This window comes from Misgurnus anguillicaudatus, chromosome 24 (genome assembly GCF_027580225.2).
Source record: "Misgurnus anguillicaudatus chromosome 24, ASM2758022v2, whole genome shotgun sequence".
NCBI classification, from domain to species: domain Eukaryota; kingdom Metazoa; phylum Chordata; class Actinopteri; order Cypriniformes; family Cobitidae; genus Misgurnus; species Misgurnus anguillicaudatus.
Genome location: NC_073360.2, coordinates 3,896,948 through 3,920,779, shown reverse-complemented (window position 1 = coordinate 3,920,779; position 23,832 = coordinate 3,896,948). Strand labels below are relative to the sequence as shown.

General features: G+C 39.9%; 1 protein-coding gene and 1 pseudogene across 1 annotated transcript; one reads left to right on the top strand and one right to left on the bottom strand.

Moving 5' to 3' along the window:
- Nucleotides 1–415: 415 nt before the first annotated feature.
- Nucleotides 416–10,988, top strand: LOC141361565 (uncharacterized; annotated as a pseudogene).
- A 3,358-nt stretch (nucleotides 10,989–14,346) lies between these two features.
- LOC129437287 (olfactory receptor 6N1-like) lies at nucleotides 14,347–15,501 on the bottom strand. The gene has a single exon (XM_055195444.2). The coding sequence runs from the start codon at nucleotides 15,499–15,501 to the stop codon at nucleotides 14,584–14,586; it is 918 nt and encodes a 305-aa protein (XP_055051419.2). The 3' UTR covers nucleotides 14,347–14,583.
- Between the last annotated feature and the right edge of the window lie 8,331 nt (nucleotides 15,502–23,832).

Below are 23,832 nucleotides of genomic sequence, written 5' to 3'. Positions count from 1 at the left end.
CCGTCCTTTGTCTGATCTCGTCTGTAAGTTACCTTGTCATCGTGTTATGCTGTCCTACGTGAATAAAGTCCTGTTAGTTGTGTAATCTTGCCTTATGTCATTCATTATGTATGTAGAACTGTGACAGAAGATCAGACCAAACATTTGTGCCGTGTAAGTGTTCCCCTTCGTTTTGCAAACTAGAGTTTTTGTTTCCTGAAAAATCAGTTTCGTTTTAGTTTATGTTATAGTTTTTTTGTTAAAACCATCACTCGGTGTGGAGATCACTTTGGATGGTCCAACGGACATTCGCCACCCCCAGAGCCCAGACGGCACTCAGCCTACCTGGAACTCCTGCCCACCGCAGGTGGAGAACCCGGCAGCGTGACCTGAGAGCCAGAGCTACCCTCAGAGCCCAACATCGCCAAAACCACGGATGTTCCCCCTGACCAGGTTGCATGACCAGAGCTTCCGGTGTTTCGCCGTGGGAGCTGCTAAGGATGTCATGGAGGATGTCCATCTCCCCGCCGCTGAGGGTGAGCCAATAACGTTCCCTGGGGTGCTTTGGACATTTCCCACCCCTTGTCGTCACCGCTGTTTACGTCCAGCACACCTCTGCCTAGTTATTGTTCGATAGCGCCGCCGGTCCAATCCGGCCTTCCTCTCCTCCCTCCTTTACAAGCCCCAGCCAGTCCGAAGCTACATCAGCTGTCACAGCGACACACCCCTGCTTATCCTAAGCGCGGCACCGGCACTGGTTCGTCTGAGGCTCGGGGGGTGTCTCCAGTTCTGCCCCCCGCTCCCAGAGACCTAAAGGTCGCCTCGGACCAGCGGCCTTGCTTAGTCTCTCTGCTTCCTCCTCTTCGTCAGCTCCCATCCACACAGTGACGTCACCAGGCGTCGGTCATCCCTCTGGTTCCGGCTCGTTGGACTCCTTCCCGTAGACGTGACCTTGGGATTCCCTAGCTCTGGCTCTGCCTTGTGGCTCCGGATCCCCTCCTTTGTCTCAGTTGGGAGACCCACCAGCTCCGCCCCGTCCCTCCGGATCCTCGGCTCCCCCCACGAGTTCTTTGCTCATGTGGCTTTGCCCTGGAGCCTCCCCTCAAGTGTCAACGCTGTCTTCTGTCCCCAGGGTGGGACTAAGACTTCCATCACCCTGGCGCCCTCCGTCAGCATCTCCACCCTGGGGGTTCGTCTTGTCTGGTCTCTGGACCCTGCTCTAGACCATTCCCTCACCCCACATTACTGTATTTTGGATTTTTGGTTGTTGCTCCCTCCCTACCGCCTCTATTTTGTTTCATCTATGGTGCGAGGTCATGCCTACCGGGAGGGGGCGTACTGTCAGGGTTTTGGTTTCATTAAGTTAATTTTATCACTGTTCATTGATACTCTTTGGGTTTGTTACCTTTTAGTTAGTCACTGTGTTTAGTTAATCAATCATTATTAGTTACAGCTGTTTGTCATTATCATTTATAGTCTGCCCTAATGTGCCCATCCTTTGTCTGATCTCATCTGTATGTTACCTTGTCATTGTGTTATGCTGTTCTACATGAATAAGGTCCTGTTAGTTTTGTAATCTTGCCTTATGTCATTCATTATGTATGGAGAACTGTGACAGAAGTAATGTTATACAAAAAGATAAAATAGTTACATGCCTGTAGAATCTGACAAGCTTTCTGGAATGTAATGATCAGATAACTGAAATAAATCAGTTTTAATGACGTATGGAGCCTGCATATGTAACAGGCTACAGAACAGTGCTCTAGTTTCTTTATCATTTGTCTGACTTTATTTTTTTTGTTTGTGAACTTCTCAGAACTTCATATTGTGTTCCCATGAGCAGTTACAGGGGTCTTTCTGCATAAGCACAATTATTTTTTTATAGAAACAACAAGGTCTAAGACATAATATACTAGTGTTGTCAAAATATTGATATTTCGATAATTATTGATACTGAAATGTCTAAACGATGCATAACGATAATTTACCCAAAAGATCGATATTAGCCGAGCTGTCACTTTCGCTTCTCTCCAAGAGCACGTTGACGCACACTCGCACTCGTCTCAATCGCTCTGTTTAACAACAGTGAAGTGAACAGAAAGATGCATTGACGCGCATGCGCACTCGTCTCATTCGCTCTCTTTAGCAAAAGTGAATGGAAAGATGGCGAGTGCGGTACCCGCGCGATCGGCTTTGGTTGATAAAGAAAACGGTAACAAATATTTACCATTAACCTAAGTCCTTATATTAGTTAGTTCAGAAGTGTGGTCTAAAAAAATGTTTATTAAAGTTTGGCATTCTCTTGTAGCACCAGAAAGAAAATGAGACTTGACCTGCAACAAAAACAACACAATAACAACCTACACTTCCAGCTGTATTTGAACAGCAAAGAAAGTATGAAGCAAACTCAATTGAAGCCAAGAAGCTGAACAGGGCTGTAGCAGTGTACATATGCATGGATCAGGTTCCTGTGTATACTGTTGAGAAACCTGGCTTCAAACAACTTCTTGAACATTTGAACAACAGGTATGCCCTTCCTTCACGGAACTTTTTCATGCACACTGAAATCCCAGCCCTATATAACGAAACAAAAGAAATAGTCATGAACCATCTTGGAAAAAAAAACTTTTTTTCATGCACCACTGATCTGTGGACAAGCAGGGCCACTTCCACGTTCATGGCAGTAACTCTGCAATTTATCACTGAAACCTGGGACATGCAGAGCTGGTGTTTGGGCTGTATTGGGCTCAACACAGAGCACACAGCAGAATGCTTGAGGGAAGCATTGGAAGAGATGGTACAAGAAACATGGAAGCTGGACATGTCATACCTGGCTGGTATCACCACTGATAATGCTTCAGATTCACATTTAAGCATTTAGCCCTACCAATTTTAAGTTAGTTTGAAGTTTAATTGCATTTTGTTGCTTTTTGGATTCCCTCATGTATACAAATAAACAATCTCAAGACATGTTGAAAGTTGACAGTTTATTGGATCTTGATTATGGAAGGGTGCACACTTCTTAATACTGTTTCTTAATACTGTTTTTCTTTTACCTGAGTCTTGTTGTTCTTAGTGATGGTCGTTTTCGAAGCACTGCTTCATGAGGCTTCGAAACATTTACGAATCTTTTGTTTCGAATCAGTGGTTCGGAGCGTGTTTCAAACTGGCCCAAGTCACGTGATTTTAGCAAACAAGGCTTCATTACGTAATAACTGTTTCGAAACGTTTCGAAAATCCGATGGGTCACCACTAGGGAGAGTTGATCACATGACCAGTTTCTAATATGTTTCGGTGAACTCGGGTCAGATTTATTATAAAAGTCCATAAAACATTTATCCTTCTGACTAATAACACTGCCATTTTGTCTATTTTTTGTTTATAGACAGATTTAATGACAAAAATGTGCATAATTAAAAGGGTAGTTAGTTTTAATGATTTGTTTGCCCTAAATAAAGCTAAAAACACACAATACACTTTTAACTATGTCTTAATTAAGTAAAATAATTTTTAAAACATATTTTAATAAAAATCTTGCTATTATTTTGTAAAAAAGTGTAAAATGTTTGGCCATATCTGCTTTTACTCTATTTTGATCAGCAGGGGTCGCCATCGTGTGTGGTGTTTCGAACTGCTTCAAACAACTGAATCAATTTTCGAAGCAATTGGTTCAATTGATTCAAAGCTTCGAAAAGCTTCGTTTCTCCCATCACTAGTTGTTCTGGTGTGGAGTGAATGGCCACATTCCATGTGCCAGCAAACAAAGGAAGAGGCGGGGCTTCAAGCCTCAACTTATGCTGTTCCAGAGGAAGTTGGATTATACCATCAAGTTCAGACCCTGAGGGGGATATCATTTATTCTTTTCAAGTAGTTTATTTCTTTGTTTGTTTGTAGTAATTAACTTCTTTATTATTACTTAGATAATCGATTGTATTGAGTTAATTGTAATACAATATGTATGTTTTGAAAATATTAGTATGGTTTAAGGGTTTATTGATTAAAGTATTATTTAATATATACCTTTTGTGGGAAATTGGTAGAGGCCAGAATGTATTTATAGGGGTGCTGTGTTAAAACGTGGCTCAGTGTTGTCAAGCCCTTATAACAGCATGGGCTGCTAACCTTTATTTTGATGTTTGTCATTTTGCTATGGGAAGATTATTTTCCCTTATTGAATAAACAATATTTCCACTAGATCATCATCTGTCCTGCCTGTTTTTGGGCACGACTATCACAGTCTGCCTTGGTCTACAATTGTCTAAATTTGATTGCCAATTCCATGTGTATCTATAAGCTCATTATATATATATATATATATATATATATATATATATATATATATATATATATATATATATATATATATATTCTGATTTTCTTTACATTAACCTTCTAAATATATTTGTTTACATTTTTTTAAAGATAGTGTCATGGTTATATTGATTAGAAATATTATTTTAACAAAACTATAAGAGTGGTTCATCAAATTAAATGCATTTTGAAAGCAATATTTCTCTGTAATTGACATACATGCACTGATACAGTTTTTAAATTCAAGGATTCATTAGTTTAAATTTTTATCAAACTAAATAAAATTGTCATCTTTTCTAATAACAAAACCTATTATTTTAATCTAATTATTTTTCCAGAACATTATTTGTTTCGGTTGTGACCTCAAATGTTCGGTAGTGACGACCATATTGGATTGTCCATATTTTGTGTAAAAAAAGTAATTAGTTAGTCAAAAATGGTTGGCATTATGCAGTCAAAACATACAGCACAAAGAATATCTAAAGCAACACCACATAAAAGCACTTTGCACTGACATTACGCTGAAGAGATGGCGGATAGTTTAGAGCTTGAAGGGATGCAAGATGCTGTGTTGATTTTCACATCTCTTGGGAAAAAGATGACAATGTATGTCCATATTAAACTTCAGGCCCACAATATTAACTACAGAATTTGGTGTGTGTGCACCCATGTCCATGTGTAATGTTGGTGTACACAGGCGTGCCTGTTTTTCCATTACACATTCTAACTTCTCTAAACCTCCTTAACTGATTCTCTTGTTGCTGAGTTTGACTTTTTTGAGTTTGAAGTAAACTTCATTTTTTATTTGATTTGAGGTAGGTTGAATAAATTTTCATATAAAAGAACTAGTGAACGACCAATATATCGGCCGATTTTTGTGAGTTTTATGTGTATTGGCATTGGCCGATTTGTGGCTGCTGTGTTCACCGAGTTTTTCCGGCATTTTTACAGACAGAAATATAGTTTTTTAAGTTCAATAAATGTTACTTTTTTAAATTGAGACTTGTAACATTTGGCATCATCGTGTCATTTTTATAAGTAAACTGAGTGAGCAAAAGAAGTATCGGCTCAAGAAAATCGTCAGCTTGTATCGGTCATCGGCTAAGGCTGATGAAACAAAAATCGCTATCGGCACAAAAAAAATCCATATCGGTCGATCCCTAAAAAGAACTATACACACAGAACTGTCTTTTAACCATCTTCCTGTGTTTGTCCTGTCTTTTCCTCCATTCTTTTCTGACATTTCTTTGCTCCCTGTCAGATAATTCTTTGATACTTTTCAGCATCCCTTCTTCCCTGCGTTTCTGTTTCATTCTCTTTCCTTTTTCTTGGTACCTCTCTGGGTCCTCCCTCAATCTTTGTCTGTATTTTCTCAGTCTGTCCGCTCTACTTTCATCTTTCCGTCTATGCATGTTGGCGATTCCTATCTCTACAAATAAACCAAAGATATTTACATTTACATTATTAGTGTGAGCCTGCCCTGTCTACACTTAACAATGACATGTAAATTTACAATGATACTGATAAGTGCTACCTATTATGCCAATTATATAAAGCAATCAGTCAAAGTCCCACTAAATTAGCGCAGAAAGTTTTCCTAGAGACCAGACGTAGAATCATATAGCCTTCATTTACAGTTGAAAGAAATAGTATGTGAACCCTTTGGGCTTACTTGGATTTCTTCATAAATTGGTCATAAAATGTGTTCTGATCTTCATCTAAGTCACAACAGAGAAACACAGTCTGCTTAAACTAATCCCGCACAAGCATTATACGTTTTCATGTTTTTATTGAACACAACATGTGAACACAACATGTAAACATCCATAGTGCAGGGTGGAAAAAGCACGTGAACCTTTGGGTTTAATAATTGGTTGACCCTCCATTGCCAGCAATAACCTCAACCAAACGTTTTCTATAGCTGCAGATCAGACCTGCACAACGGTCAGGAGAAATATTGGACCATTCCTCTTACAAAAGTGTTTCAGTTCAGCAATATTCTTGGGATGTCTGGTGTGGATCGCTGTCTTGAGGTCATGCCACAGCATCTCAATCGGGTTGAGGTCAGAACTCTGACTGGGCCACTCCAGAAGTCGTATTTTCTTCTGTTGAAGCCATTCTGTTGTTGATTTACTTCTATGCTTTGGGTCGTTGTCCTGTTGCATCGTCCATCCTCTGTTAAGCTTCAGTTGGCGGACAGATGGTCTTAAGTTTTCCTGCAAAATGTCTTGATAAACTTTGGAATTCATTTTTCCATCGATGACAGTAATCCGTCCAGGGCCTGAGGCAGCAAAGCAGCCCCAAACCATGATGCCCCCTCCACCATATTTCACAGTTGGGATGAGGTTTTGATGTTGGTGTGCTGTGCCTTTTGTTCTCCACACATAGTGTTGTGTGTTCTTTCCAAACAACTCAATTTTGGTTTCATCTGTCCACAGAATGTTTTGCCAGTAGTGCTGTGGAACATCCAGGTGCTCTTTTGCAAACTTCAAACGTGCTGCAATGTTTTTTTTTGGACAGCAGTGGCTTCCTCCGTGGTGTCCTCCCATGAAGTCCATTCTTGTTTAATGTTTTCCTTATTGTAGATTTGTCAACAAAAATGTTAGCATGTGCCAGAGATTTCTGTAAGTCTTTAGCTGACACTCTAGGATTCTTCTTCACCTCATTGAGCATTCTGCGCTGTCCTCTTGCAGTCATCTTTACAGGAGTGTAGCAACAGTGCTGAACTTTCTCCATTTGTAGACAATCTGTCTTACCGTGAACACATGGACATCAAGGCTTTTAGATATACTTTTGTAGCCCTTTCCAGCTTTATGTAAGTCAACAATTCTTGATCGTAGGTCTTCTGAGAGTTCTTTTGTGCGAGGCATGGTTCACATCAGACAATGCTTCTTCAGAACAGCAAACTCAAAACTGGTGTGTGTTTTTTATTGGACAGGGCAGCTTTAATCAACACATCCAATCTCATCACATTGATTGACCCCAGGTTGGCTGACTCCTGGCTCCAATTAGCTCTTGGAGAAGTCATTAGCATAGGGTTTCACATACTTTTTCCACCCTGCACTATGAATGTTTACATGTTGTGTTCAATAAAAACATGAAAACGTATAATGTTTGTGCGGTATTAGTTTAAGCAGACTGTGTTTCTCTATTGTTGTGACTTAGATGAAGATCAGAACACATTTTATGACCAATTTATGAAGAAATCCAAGTAAGCCCAAAGGGTTCACATACTTTTTCTTTCAACTGTATATCAATAATGAGTCAAGCTACTATGAATTAAATTAATCTGGCCTAGTTCATTTTATCTTAGTTTGTAGTCCTAGTATAATCACGTACAACATTACAGAAATATGACTGACAAATTATTTGTACTGAAAAAGAATCTATATGTGCACTTGAAAGTTTCTATTTATTTATTAAAATAAAGAAATAAGTGTCATTTTGTCACTACCGAAACAATTACACGAAACACATGTTTCGGTTGTGACTGTTTCGGTTGTGACGATTTAAGCTAACTTTGATCCTACTGCTTAGATGCTAATCAGTACGTAGTTAGCTAGCACAGTTCTCGACATTGAAACATGAGTAAAACCTAAATGACCAGTAGAAAAGAAAAAAAAAACTTAATTAATCATTGAAAGTGTGTGATCGGTAGTGACGTTCATAAATGTCACACACTGATTTCCAAACTTTTGATCACATTTATTTAAAACCATGGGACTAATCACCATGTCACCACAAGGGAGAGAGGCACAGACAAAGTTTCTGGTTCAAAATGGAGAGGAGTGGCTTAAAGCACTATTATATTATTGATTAAACTATGCAATGTTCGGTAGTGACGTGAAAATGTGGGACTGTTTTTTTACATGATTTTACATGATTTTTACTGAAAATATCCAATAAATATATTTTTGGTTTTAATTAACAAAAGTATTCAAAATGATACTTCTTAAAACAATGATAATTTTTTTTATTATTTCATTTTTTTCTATGGTGAAATTCAGACCTTGGGGTTTGGGACAACCACCTCTCAATTGAAAGCACCATATAAATGATGTTATTTTATATATAAAGCCTGCAGCTACCTCAAATATTACTTTGGGTTTTGATTGCTATTTGCTTATATTTTTTTATTATCAAACATTTTCCTACATTAATGCTTTTTAAATTAGTTTTTTGGTTCCGGGACAGCCACAGGTGAACGAGCCATGGAATGTGTTGGGCATGGACCTGGTTAGTCCATTAAGAGAGACCCCAAGGACCCACAAGTATATTTTAACCGTCATTGAGCTCTTCACAAAATGGGTTATTGCAGAGCCCCTAAAGAACGGTTCACCCAGTGAGGTATCGGCAGCCTGGTCTCTAAACTTTACATGTTCGGTATGGTCTGGAAAATAATTTCGGACAGAGCCAGCGAGTTTGTGAACGAGGTACGCCTTCTGCAAACTTTCCAATGGTATACTGCACCTCCTACAGTGAATAGATGCAGACCACATTGGGGAATAGTTTTAAATTTCATGCTTAACCTATGTTTTGGATTGGCAGCTCAACACGCATATCTTTGAGGCACTGACAAACGGCCAAGTAAGCGTCCTGGCACAAAATGCTAAGAGTTCAATGTTATTCAGTTAATGAATGTTTTGTTTGCTTAAGATGTGTATGTAATACATGCATTTTCATGGTTAGGGATGAATGGACCAACCAAAATGTGAAGTGTGCCCTCAGGCGGTACGTGAATCAGGCCCACCATGATTGGGACTTTCATCTACAAGCCATTGTGTATGGCATTAACACAGCAAAACAGGTTGGTTTGACATTTTACAGGGATATTTTTGTTAGTTACACTTTTGTTGTTGAAAGTATGTCCATGCAAACTAAAACACTTTTTTTTTTAATTAGAGATCAACGCAGTACAGCCGTACTATCTCCTCTTCCACCGCCATCCCCGTCTCCCAGAGGCTATGAATACCTGTCCAATGGAGGACAACTTTGAGGTTGAGAATCCAGAGGAAGAACTGGACAGAGCCCTTGTTAAAGCTAAAGCTTTAAATGAGAAGGTTAGGTCTGATGTAACTTATGTGCAAGATGATTGCATGCATTTGAAGTATACTAAATTGTATATATTGACCTATTAGGTCATCCACAACACTGAAAAGGCCCAGAGCAGATACAAAAAAAGCTTTGAGGTCAGGAAAAATAAGCGGGTGAGCCAGGTCAATCTAGAGGCTGGTGATGAGGTTCTTATCGGAGAGAAACCACCCCCTAAAAAAATGGCTACTCTCCAGACCCGGCACCAAGGGCCATTTACCCTGACTTCGGTCACCTCGAAAGGTGTGGCAACATTGAGGATGGAGGGTAAAGTAAAAGAAATGAATGTCTCACGCCTGCGGCCCTATTTCCGTTTGAAAGGTTAGAGTGATGTCTAAATTTGTATTCTCTATGTATCTATTGTATGTCAGAGTGACACCAATAACCCTTTTCTGTGTCCAAGGCAATAGCACACCATGGATAAGGAAACCAGAGGACCATGTTTATGCAGCAGGTGGCTGGCTGGTGGACCACCAGTATGCAAGCAATGGTCCACTGTGGTCCAATGACCTGGGGCCTCTGCAGGATGAACTGTTGAACTATGTGCTGGACAAAGCACGTCCAGCAGCAGAAATGATTGTCCTGGATGGTCCCGTCTGCTTACGGAGGGAGGACTTTTGGAGCTTGGGGTTAAACCAAAAGCTTGATAGCAGCGTAAGTAGATAATGCTTAGAGTTTGGATAATTTTAGTGGCTTTATTGGAGTTTTGTAAACCACTGCCTTGTGGGAATGCTTGCTTCCAGCTTATAGAAGAGGCAGCCAAGAGACATGTATGTATTCATTTTTATATTTTAGATCAGTGGTTCTCAAACTGGGGGGCCTGAGATGGTGCCAGGGGGGCCCCAGTTTGATGACATTTTATAAAAAACTTTTTTATAATTTATTATAAATTGTATAATTAAACCTAAACAAATAAGGCTACTAAGCAACACCACTACATTGTAACATTTAATATGCTTTGTTTAATTCAGATTTTACATTTTAGAATGATTTATGTCATACATTTACTTTGGGGGGCCACGAAAGGATGCACCATACACAGGGGGGCCACAAGCCAAAAAAGTTTGAGAACCACTGTTTTAGATGGTTTTGGAGACGTTTTTAAATATTGACTTAAAAAAAAACTGTTAATAACATAGGGAATGGATGTCCATATTATGGACATGTATACGGTTCCCACCTTCAAATGGATGAAGTATGCTTGCTGGTGAGTTTATTGAGTACAATACCATGCTGTGTCACATAGATGCTGTAAACAAACTTCTAAAAATGCAAAGCTGTAGGAGTTTATAGATGTGTGAACTTTTTATTTCTAGGAAAACTTGAAATCAAAAACAGCAATAATTATACCAGCATGGAGTAGGCAGCCAAATGCAGCGGACCACTACATGCTCTGTGTACTGTTTCAATAGCTTTTTCTCACCTATTTACATAAAGGTCTACCAGTGGTGGCCCCAGTATGTGATCATTATTATGACATGTCCATACAGGTCTTGTTAGTAGCCAAGAAGGAAACCATCTTTCTTGACTCCATGAACCCTAATGGTTTTACAGGACCAAATTTAGGTTTGAAGTACAAAGCTGATGGATCCTGCTCTTCAGCTTGACCTGTTATTGCCTAAGGCTGACACACAGCAGCACATGTAATCATAACAATGACTACACCTACTCCCATAGAATTCAATTTAAGAAATCTTAAACCTTGTCATACCTCACACCCAGATTATTATTCATGATGTTGCTGTTTAAAAGCCTTAAGAAATACATATCAAAAGTCCACAACAGTTAAAAGGACTATAAACATTGTGAAGCAAAAGCCTCGTTCAGTGGCTTCAGTTTCAGCAAAAGCCTCGTTTAATGGCTTTAGTTTCAGCAAAAGCCTCGTTTAATGGCTTCAGTTTCAGCAAAAGCCTCGTTCAATGGCTTCAGGTTTGACCAAAGACATTGTTCTTTAGATTGATTTTTTTAATTTTAATTTTTTTCAGACAACTTGAGCCCTTTTCACACAGACATTCCATAAAATACACGTAAAATGCATCCTGGATTTTTCCGGAATAGTTAAGAGTTTTTTTTCGTTCACACTGCCAAGATTACACGGCATCTGATGGTCCCGGAAAGACACGTGACATGTTGAAAGTCCCGCCCTCTCTTCTACGCAGCGTCTGAAGTTTGCATATTATATATTATTTCTCTCTCCAGAAACAACTCGCGTGCATTTTTGTTTATAATAAGACTACAAAGGAGCGCGTGAATGCACAGTTCTATGCTGGTGAATGATCTCAGCTTCAGAGTGGATATTTGACGAGCTCCCTGATTTCTGCTTTGATACAGTTTTCAGACATTTCTCATCGTGATTGTTTATATGCATTTAAAACCCGCATTTTGAGGAGCTGGACAATATATCTCGTTGGAATGACATGCGGGTATTTTCGTTTATTATAGCTCAAATGAGCACATGACGCGATATTCTTTTATGCTGCTGAATGATCTCCGTTTCAACGCAGTAAGTAACGAGCTAACTTACCTGATATCTGCTTCAGTCCAGTTTGCTGACATTTCTCGTAGTGAATGTTGTAAATCCCTCATTTTAAAGAGTTGAACCAACTTCATGTTGCCATGACACGCGCGTCCTCACTACAGCACGTGCGTCATTGTTTATACGTCTCATATATCATTTCCTGATAACTGCTTCAATCTAGTTTGCAACATTTCTCGTGGTGAATGTTTATATGCATGTTATCTGTCGTTGTAAGGAGCTGAACCATAACTTGTGTTGTGATGATGACGCGCGCGTCCTCACTGCGACACGCCCTTTACGGCATTCTTGTTCACACAGAGGGTTACCCGCGTATCTTACTAGGTCCTCTTTCCGGCAACGATCCCAGAAGATAAACGAAACGAGTTTTTGTTCACACAGATGCTTGTCTGGCAATTTTACGGGTATTTTCTGGGACCAGAGGTCTGTGTGAATGGGGTTTTGCAGGAGCAGTGGCTGATGGACCATGGGTGGAGAAGACGGGCAAAGACTTTGATGTAAATTTACTTACTATGTAATATTTTGGCATTTCATTTTGCACAGCAGACACATAATACTACACTGGTTATAAACATCATATCTGAGTAACTGAATTACTTTTCAGCCATTTCCATTACAATCAGATGGAGAGAGCTGCGGGATCTTCATGCTTATGGTAAATTTATAGAATTTTCACACAATTTTGCATGTTTGTCCTACACCTCTGTGATCATTTATCTTTCTCTGTAACAATACGCCCTCTGCATCTGTACTGGGACCCAGTTCAACTTTTTGGATGTAAGTTGTAATTCATAGAATGTATGTAAGCATAAATGTTTAACAAACACATCAAAAACATTGCAAGTCTCCACTTATGACGTGTATTACAGAGTGATATACCATCCATTTGCAAGTGGTGGTGTCTTTTATTAGGTGCATTTATTTTCTATCAACATCTCAAAGGTTTTTCTTCTTAAGACAAAAACGCAGGTCCCAGGCACTCAGTCTCAGGTTTTTCTTCTTGATTTATACAGATTTTTTATTTCATAGTTTAATATTATGCTTTGTACTCATTGCATAATTGTTATTTTCTAATTTCCTTTCTTAATTCTCCAGAAAAAAAATACCAAAAGGTTTCTCAGTTAAAACTTCTTAAAAAAACAGAATCTTTAATTTTGTGAAATTAAAACATAAAGTGGGATTATAGAACGTTGGGCCTATATTCAGCAAACAATGGTTACATTGTGTGTATATATAGTTCTTGTGAGCGGGTCTTATAGTGTGTATCTGGATCAGTGTGATCAATCCAATTTTGCTTATAAAAAAAACGGGATAAAATACAGGTGACCTGATCCTGGATAGCAAGACATGGAATTTCCAAATCAAGATTATTCTAAACCAGATTCAACTTTTGGTACAACTGGGGCCTGTTGATGAGACTAAAATACATTTAAGCTAATATTTGACAGTTTAATTTGTTGTTTAAGGCTTAAAACATGCCATACATTTTATTTTATTATTGATGCCATTCTAGCAATTATGGCTATATTCATTGCAATAACCAGTAAATCTATACACAAGTTGATCTATACACTGTGTTTAGATTTTCCCCAACTGTACACAAGCTCCACCCATGACACCCAACTCAGTTATTTTAAAGAAAATAAATGTAATATTTTATATTTAAACACTCCCTGACAAAAGTCTTGTCGCTTGTGTACAAATTGACCTGAAGTGCCACTAAAATATATTTCTAATCAAGATTTGTTTTCAAGAAATGGCTAATTTTAATCCCAACAGCTTTTGTAATTATGTTTCAGTGCAAACATACTGGAGCCCGCATGGATCCGAGATTCACCCAGAAAAAATCATGGCGCTATTTACATCCAGTATGGGGGTCTGCAAGAGATCTGCAGGGTGGAAGGCAACATCAATAGTTGAAAATACCAAGATCTCTTCGCTACCTCTTATATTCCCAACCATAAAAGAGGCCAAATTCTGCAGCAGGATGGTGCTCCATCGCATACTTCCATCTCCACATCAAAGTTCCTCAAGGCGAAGAAGATCAAGATGCTCCAGGATTGGCCAGCCCAGTCACCAGACATGAACATCATTGAGCATATGTGGGGGTAGGATGAAAGAGGAAGCATGGAAGATGAAACCAAAGAATATTGATGAACTCTGGGAGGCATGCAAGACTGCTTTCTTTGCTAATCCTGATGACTTCATCAATACATTGTATGGATCCTTGCCAAACCGCATGGATGCAGTCCTTCAAGCTCATGGAAGTCATACAAGATATTACATTTGGATCTCACAGCACCACTAATTAATTTGCTGAAATATTTTTGTATTTGCAGTAAATTTGTTCAATTTCTGTATAGGCGACAAAACTTTTGTCTTGTCAAAATTTTACCTCTCTGTCTTGATTAAATTATTTATTTCAGTGCATTAAACATAATTTGGGAGGGTTTTAGCTTTTCATATGAGCTATTTCTAACACCAATTGATTAATTAAAAGTCAGGTTAATAGCAGGTGTTTCTACAAAATAGATAAGCGACAAGACTTTTGTCAGGGAGTGTAAGGGGTTAAGTGAAACTTTTAATTTGCAAGGATTACAATCCATTTAATGAATCTGTAACATTCTGTGTAACCTTTAATTTATTTTTGGATCACATCAGCACATCTACCTGGATGCCTTTATGAAGCGAATCATTTTTTTTCGAATATCAGTGAAGTTTAAAGCATAAACAAGAGGGTTAAGAATCGGGGGTACAACAAGAAACTCCAGTGAAATAATGACTGACAGCCCTGTTGGCATTTCTAAATTCACAAGCCGACTTAATGTGACTTCAGAAATAATGCCAATTGAGAAATTTAAAAGAACCACTATGTGTGGAATACAAGTTTGATAAGCTTTGCTTCTGAACTGTGATGAGCTTCTTTGACAAATGATAAGAATTTTAACATAAGAATATAATATTAAACATAATGGCATAACAACAAATATAATCAACATAAAGAAACCCCAAACATTAAGAATTAAACCGTTTGTACAAGAGAGTTTAACAATTTCAAAATTGTGACAGTACACCTTCCACAGTTTGTTACCACACATTGTCAATCTGGCAGTTAAAATACCTGAGATAGCAAGACAAAGCATTGGAAAAATCCAGTGTATAAAAATTAAAACAGTTAGTACCCTTAAAGTAATTATGTTATGGTATTGTAAAGGTTTACTGATAGCAACAAATCTGTCAAATGCCATTAACATTAATGTTGCAAACTCATTTGTTACATATGAGAAAAGGACAAAACTCTGGATGAGACATGCTTCAGGGGAGATAGTGTGTGTATCAGACAGCAAATCTGACAACACCCTTGGAAAAAAGGCACCTGTACCATACAAAGAGTTAATGGACAAACATGAAATCAGAATGTACATGGGCTGGTGTAATGTCCTTTCCAGACATATTGCAAAAATAATAAGGACATTTAGGATTATGATCACACAGTATAAAAGAAACCCCAAATTGTACAAAGCATATCTTAAATGCCCAAGATTTTTAAACAACATAAAGGAAAAATATGTTATATTTTCCATTAACATGGAATAGTTTTATTGACCTCGGAATGTTCACAGTTACCCTTCAGCTTGATCACTGGGGTCCTAAAGACAAAAACATCAAGGCATTAAAGAACTTACCTGCTAAACAGGTTATTTAACAGAAACAGTATGTTTTTCTGTAAAGCTGCTTTAAATTAATCTCACAAACAGTATACAAATAAAAATGACAAGAGCGTATATGTTTTAGTAATTTTACAAAATCTCACAAGTTATCAGCTAGGGATATCATCAGTGTGTCATTGCCATACCTTCTGGGATATTCCTTGTAGTGACAATCTAAGCATTTATATAAACTAGTTACTTACTTCAGATGGTGCTGCTTCTGTTGTTTTTAGAGGAGCTTTGGGTAACCAGTATATGCTTGTATTTTTATACCACGTAACATGTCTCAGAAGACATCTCTGTGGCTTATTTTGCATAAAGAGCACAGCCCTTCTCATGATATCATCAAAGCAAACTTTTTATGTCTTTATGATTATTATCTTGATTAATTTCTAGACATCAATCTTGGCCACAGGCAGGAAACGCCAATAATAGCTTGTATGGTACCATGGACAACATCTACAAAATTAATTGTTTAATTAATTAATTGATTAATTCAGTCATAGTATTGATTTCATTATGTTACATCTTTGTTATTCCACAGCTTTAATGAATTTGCTATTATATGTGGAAAAATATAAATAAGTGAAAGTGATTCAAAAACTTTTGAATAGGTAGTCAATGTAACATAAGCTAGTACAGACAAAAAGGATATTACTGTTCTATGTGTAATTGCATAGCAAGCTACATAATAATATTATACTTCATTATAAATACACTGTAAAAAAATTCCGTAGAAATTATAATGTTATTGCAGCTGGGTTGCTGGTAATTTACCGTAGATTTAAATTTGTTATTTAACATTTTGTTCAAAGTTAAATACATTTTAAATATTAACAAGTCTTTATCTTTACAGAATAAAACTATACAATAACAGCCTCATGGAAAGCATTCTGGGAACCAGAAATCATCATCAACCTTTTTCTGTTTTTTGCTTCAGATGTTCTTTCGCAGAATGTTTTGCTTGATGCTGTTTTTTTTTAGTTTTACTCTGTAAAGACAAAGACTTGTAAATGTTTAATGTTATTTAACTTTGAACAAAATGTTGCCAGTAAATAACAAAAATTTAAATCTACGGTAAATTACCGGCAACCCAGCTGCAATTTCTACGGATTTGTTTTACAGTGTAGCAGTATATATAATTTTATCCTCTGTATTTTCTCCTCATCTTTCCTCTTTTCCTAACCTGGGCACTTTGGTGGCTCTTTTTCTTATTTGTAGTTTAATGTGTTGCAATGCATCTTCTGCTCTGCCTCCCTATGCTGTGTCTCAATTAGAAGCTGTGACTTGACGTGAACTAACCCCACCGTAGCTCTTCTCTGAGTAAAAGTTGAATATGCACCCACAAGTAACAGATCTTTTCTGGACAAACACTACAAAGTCCCGACCAGATTAACTGATCACATGGTAACAATGATATGATTGACGCAAGTTTTTTTTTTTTGGCGGACAGCTAGTGATGCACAGGGATTCCCTGGAGGCATGGTTGGTTGTGACACAACTGTATCTGTCCAGGCAGGATAAACCGTGTCTCCATCTCACGGGTATACCCTGTGACCAGGCTTGCTCTGCCTTGTATGCTACAGCGTTGCTGCAGGTCAATCAGGCCAAGGAACGGCCCAGCAGTTTTCAAAAAACTGAGCACTGCAACTGACCTCATGTTATGATGGCATTGTGCAATCTGTGGGTCTTGCAATGTCCATTATGGTGGTCCAGGCATGGCATATTGGCTGTGACCATTATGGTGATCCAAGAAAGCCATCTTTGGCTGTGACCATTATTATTACCTTTGAGACAGTTGGATGGGAAAACACAACCATGTACTTTCAGGCACCATCTGTCCAACTATGAAGCCAGGTGAGTGTCACACCACACACACTTATATCCCATTTCGGGCATCTAAAGAGAGTTCCAAACCACCTCTGCGGACACGTCTGTGGTGCCGTTCCGCTAGCTCTGTGTCTGGGACCATGGTTAACACTTCCCAGACGTTTCACTGGCTCCTTAAAACCAGTGGTTCTCAATCCTGGTCCTGGAGGCCCACTGCTCTGCACATTTTGTATCACTTTCTTATCTGACAGACTCAGTTCAATTCAATGAGATCTCTGCTAATGAGCTGATGATTTGAATCAGCTGTGTTAATTAAGGGAGACATACAAAATGTGCAGAGCAGTGGGCCTTCAGGACCAGGATTGAGAACCACTGCTTTAAACCATCAGACTTAGCTATGCAATTTAATTTGCCTTGCGCCCCCCCCCCAAGTTTAGGGGCAACCAGTTCACTGCAATGAAAAATGCAGATGTTCACATCTTCTGTGCAGAGATCGTTGTCCTGCTGATAAAGGATGCGATAGAGCTAGTCCTTCCGGACGATATGTGGCCCTGCTTTTACAGCCCTTAATTCACTGTACCCAAGAAAGGCAGTGTGTTAAGACAGATCCTGGATCTGCACACGCTGAACAAGGCACTTGACAAGATGATGCTCAAAATTTTGACACAGAAGCGCATTTTCAAATACGTCCATCTCCATGTTTGGTATGCAGCTATCGACCTGTAGAACATGTACTTTCATGTGTCAACTCTTCCCCAACACAGGCAGTTTCTGTGCTTTATGTTCAAAAAGCGAGCATATTACTACAAAGTTCTGCCCTTCGGGCTGTCCCAGACTCCTCGCGTCTTCATGAAGGTCGCGGAGGTGGCCCTTGTTCCCATGAGAGAACATGGTGTTTGCATACTCAACTACCTTGATGAGATCACAGCAACATAAACTTTATGAGTTTTGCCCTAGCCCATGCAGTATAAAAGCAACAGGTTTCACTTCTGAGGGTAAGCATGTCTCATGCTCATGCCAAAGTGTGCACTACCTGCATCCGGCATCCGAGAGGATAAAAAACAGTATTTGGTTTGTCAAGCTGGTCTCCCATCCTGGCCATGCTGGTTTTAGCTGGTCTTCCAGGCTGGCCAGGGTGGTCAAGCTGGCCTCCCACTCTGGCCCGGCTAGTCAAGCGGGTCTCCCAGCCTGACTAGCTTAAACCAGTCTGACCAGCTAAGACCAGCCATCCTGGCCAGCTTAAACCAGCCTGGCCAGCTAAGACCAGCCATCCTGACCAACTAAAACCAGCCTGACCAGCTAAATCCAGCCATCCTGACCAGCTAAAACCAGCCTGACCAGCTAGAAAAGTGGTCAAAATCCCTCTTAAACCAGCATGATAAACCAGCTATGACCAGACACAATACATCTGCATGGGGGAGAGTTTGTCCACAATCTCATGATGTCCGGTCCAGTGTGGCAGAAATTTCTTTGACAGCCAATGGTAAGCTGTCTGAATTGGTTGGGTGAGACTGTAGGTCCAGACCTTGTCACCTACGTCCAGTTCCTTTTGTGGTGACTTCCAGTCATAGTAGGCCTTCTGGCCCGCTGCATTCTTCTGGAGCTGTTGCTGGGCAAAAGCGAAGTTTGTTCCCAGATGCCGGTGGAGTTCATCAAGATACTGGTGAGTGGTGTAGGCTGTGATGAGATTTGAATCTCCTGGTTGGTACAACAGGTGTAATGGTAGTGTCATCTACCACCTAGTCATCAATTCGAAGGGAGACACCCATGGATTTATTTGGGGTTGATCTGATGGCCGTAAGCACAAGGGGAGTTTCACGTCCCAATCTTTTTGGCTTGCCAATACATAATTTTTCAGCATGCTGACCACTGTGCGGTTGGATCTTTCCACTTGACTAGACGAAATGGGATAATGGTTTCCAAACATCCTGCATAATTTCAGCTGTGAAGTGGGTGCCCCTATCTGAGTTGACTTTCGGCAGCAGTCTAAATCTAGAGAAGATGTGATATATGAGGTTGACACCTCTTTTTTGCAGTGGTGCTCTGTGGTTTGGGTGAGCCAGTTGGAACTGGCAGCAAACCAGACATCCTTTGATGTATTTGTCACGGGTCAGAGCAGACCACCGATTTCGTGAGTCGCGCTCCTCCCTCTGTTTCCACCCCGAGGAGGTCCCAAAACACCCCAATGACCAGACAGACAAGAGCAGTAAAAGTTTTATTAAATATTTTAAAAAGGAAAGAGGAATTTAAATATTAAAAGAGCAGCTTCTGGAACCAAGGGAAGTGGCTAACATATGGGTCAGTATTCCGAAGTCGTCCTCCTGGACTCAAAAGCGGGCGTACTGGTAAGTGGCCTTCACTCTGGTCTCTGTGACTCACACGTGGGCTGGCTGGTAAGTACTCTGAACTGGATCTCCTGCAGGTCAATATACGGGTGGGTATACAGGGCTTTGACTTTTGGGCGTACAAGAAAGTATTCAAGTGAGCACACAGGCCTTTGGCTTTTAGGCGTACCGGGAAGTATACAGGGGAGTACACAATGTTTCAGCCCTTCGGGCGTACCGGTAGGTATAGAGGATGTACAGGGAGAGATACAGGTGAGTACACTGGGCTTGTAGCTTTGGGCGTACAGGAGGTATACAGGTGAGTACACTGGGATTTTAGCTTTGGGCGGACAGGAGGAATACAGGTGAGTACACTGGGCTTTTAGTTTTGGGCGTACAGGAGGTATACAGGTGAGTACACTGGGCTTTTAGCTTTGGGTGGTCAGGAGAGATACAGGGGAGTTCGACTTACGGGCAGGCGTGTGGGTAGGCATACATTGTCCAGATACACAAGCTTCAAAGGAATCACCCACCGCACTCCACACACTCACAGTGAGATAAGGTCAGTGTCACAGCTTCAGCCCGGGCTCGAAGTCCTGGATAGTTGAGGGATTGAGGCAGAGGTCAAGCACGTGAAAGCATCGAGGCCATGATCCTGGGACTCCTCCTTCCTCTCTTTAGCTAGTTCCAACAAGACAACAGGGCCTCAAAACAGACTGGGTGGTAAATAAACACTTAACTGGGTGCACAGATATAGAATTGGACGACGATATTAGCAGAAATACTGGTGGCAATACAATAACAGGGGAAGTTCCAAGAGTGTCACATTGTTCCTTTAACTTAGCAATACCTCACTCTTCATAACAGATGTCCCATTTATCCGAAGCATTATCCAAACAGAATACTTCACTCTCCTTCTTCAATGATTCCTCCCCTTCGATCCACTTTCTATGTCCTCCCAACAGATAAGGTTCCTTCAAGACACATAATAGAATCGTGAACAACACCACATAAATAAATGGTTTGGCACTTATCTCCGTCTTTGTTCTCAGCCCAAATCTCTGTGTTTCTTTCGCCACAGCCTGTAAATCCAAACAGAAACGTCTCCTCTATCACACCAGTAGCTTCCGCCTCTCTCCCAGCAAACGTCGAAACAAACTTCACTTTCCAAACTCCTTCCTTGAAGGCTACTTCTCCACCATTTGCCTCTTTGTCCAGACACTCATTTTCATTCTCGTGCTCTCCCTCACCTGCCCTCCTTACAGATCGATCCCAGTGTGCTCCCAGAGCTAACTCCACTTTCTGCTTCTTAAATGCCCTTTTTATCAGCCTGCTCTCTTCTCTAAGGCCCAATCATCGAACGCCACCTTAGCTTTGCACACCTGATACGTATTTGTTTTGATTTTTGGATCCGGCCAGGTGTTACATTGGAATTCGTCCAGGTGGAACTATCTTCACCATTTTCGTTCCGCCCATATAAGTCACTCCGTGGCATATTCTGCTACATCCTGCTGCATCCCAGTCCAGTATGCCACCTGTATCAGTGTTTCATACAAGGCTCTTGTGCCATGGTGTCCAGCACATGCTGTGTTATGCGCATACATCAGTAGGACCCCCCTATGGCCCTCAGGAACCACAAGCTTAGGTGTAGTGCGATCATCAGGGACATACCAGAGAATGACGTAATGTATACCCACAATGGGCTGTTGTATATGCAGTTTTGCTGTCTTTAGCACTGTGGTTGGTGTGTCGTTGGAGCAGTTTTGACATGCATCAAGTCCATTTCCTAATGAAGACTTACGGTTTTGTGCGTACTGTGCCTCAACATTGCGTCCCTGGAGGGCCATCAGCCATGTGACTATGCGTGCGTTGGTTACCATGCCATCTTGGATGTGTTGGCTGTTGAGGAATGATACGAGTTGGTAGCAGGTTTTGATTTTCACCTTTTGTGCTCCGATGTAGTTGGGGAATCGCTGGACATCCCACACTGTGCAGAGAAGTGCTTTTTCACAGTCTGTATATTTGGTTTCTGGTGGAAGCAGAGTTTTGCTGGGATAAGTGACTACCCTTTTGTCCTGATCATGTTTTTTGGTACAGACCAGCACTGAGGCAGTGTTTTAAGAATCCAACTTCGAGGTAGAACTTCTTTGGGTCAGGGTAGGCTAGACATGGTGCTGAACACAGGTGTTGTTTGAGTTCTCTCATGGCATCTTCTTGGGCATTATAAAGGTATGTATATAAAGGTTGGATAATTTGCATCTTACACAACACCCCCTTCACAGACCTGCCAACCTTGGATTTTTTTTTTTGAGTACAGTAGCATTGGCCGAAAGGACAGAACACGGGTTTTTAACATATAATTTAACACATGCACGCGCAGACGCACGCACACCTCTTGGTAACTTCAAGGTAACATGCTGCACATTGCACTCACTTTTTTCCCCATCCTGCCATAATCTGCTTTAAAAATAATTATAAATGTGAATAAAGTCATGTTTAACTAAATTTGCCTTACATGGTGATTAATAACATTATTAATGTTAAATACTGTATTCTCCAAAGTTTAGCATGTCTGCACAAATTTGTTAAAAGTGATATTACTGTTAAATAGTGGGAGATGGTTAACCCACAAATGACATTCTGTTATCATTTACTGACCCTCATATTGTGTCTAACCTTCATGATTTCTTTCTTGAGTGAAACACACACAAAAAAATTGAGAAAACATTTTTTGTTTTTCCCTGACTAGCAAAAAATACAATGGAGTGGGGACCGGACACTGTTTGGTTATCAACACTCTTTAGAATAACTTGTGTATCACACAATAAAGAAACTCATAAATGTTTGGATGGTCTGTTCTGTTATGTAAACTATGACTGAATTACATGTTTTAAGTTAACCATACCTTAAAGACAGTATTTTAGAGTTAACACTGCTTTAAATTCAACCATAACTGTGACAGTAGTGCTGTTAACTGTATGTCTGTCTGTAATTTATTGTAGCTTTGTTTACAGTACAGTACAGTACGGCATAAGCACCTATCACGTGGGCACTCGAGACACGAGATATTCTCCATTTATAAAACTTTATTTGATGTGGTTTGTATATGATGTTTTATTTTATTGACAATTATCAAGAGCGCGTTATTTTTAATCCGCTTCACTCGGATGTCAGGTGGATTCCCTTCACTGAGAGTGAACTTTCCGTTTTTATTTGACTAAAACCGGATGCTCTCCCCCATGGTAAAATCATTGTACTTTTTCGTAAGCGCTCATGATGCTCATTTACAAATCAGAAGTAATGTTAGCGCATCTTGCGGTCAAGTGCACGTTATGAAACAGAGCCCGTGCGACCGTCGACTTCATAGGATTACGCTAATGCATTATTTCATTATTTGCACATCCACCCTGACCAGTTTACCTTAGCGGGTCAGACGTCTTGACTCTCCGTTGAAAAAGATGGTCAGAAACTGCGGGTGGAGGAAGGAGATCACGCTGGATTTTGTGATTCCATCGATAGCAGACTCTTGTTACTGATTGGCCATAAGACTTGTAAATCATCCCCACTTTCTATGTGGTGGATGAGCCCAGGACATATTTTTCTTTTTTCTGTTGCTTCTTTTGAGTACTTCGCCCGGCAAAGGGCGTCATCAGGTTTTTGCGTAGTTTAGTGTGACAAGTCGTACCACCGTACTTTGAGGTCAAAATGAGTACCTGCTACGCAAAATGCGTACAGGTTGGCAGGTCTGCCTTCATGCAAAATTATACAAGCTTTAAGTTCTCATTTTCAAACATAAGTATTGCTGATATTTTCCAACTCTCCTTTCATATTTTTTCAACATTAAGTATATTTCACCCCTATTAGTAAAAATGTTGTGCTTAGATATACTCAAATAGTTGTTGACCCAGGGAACTTTACGTATTGGTCTTACCCAATTACTTTCCACTATAATTCCTTTTACTTGATCGCCTACTAGCCAGTGTTTTACACCTTGCAACACTATGTTCAGATATCCTCCAAATTTTGCTTTTATCAATTTTCCATTATCTCA

Bases quoted from the DNA above. Each gene is read 5' to 3' on its own strand.
- LOC129437287 (XM_055195444.2), bottom strand. From the start codon at position 15,501: ATGGAAAATATAACATATTTTTCCTTTATGTTGTTTAAAAATCTTGGG.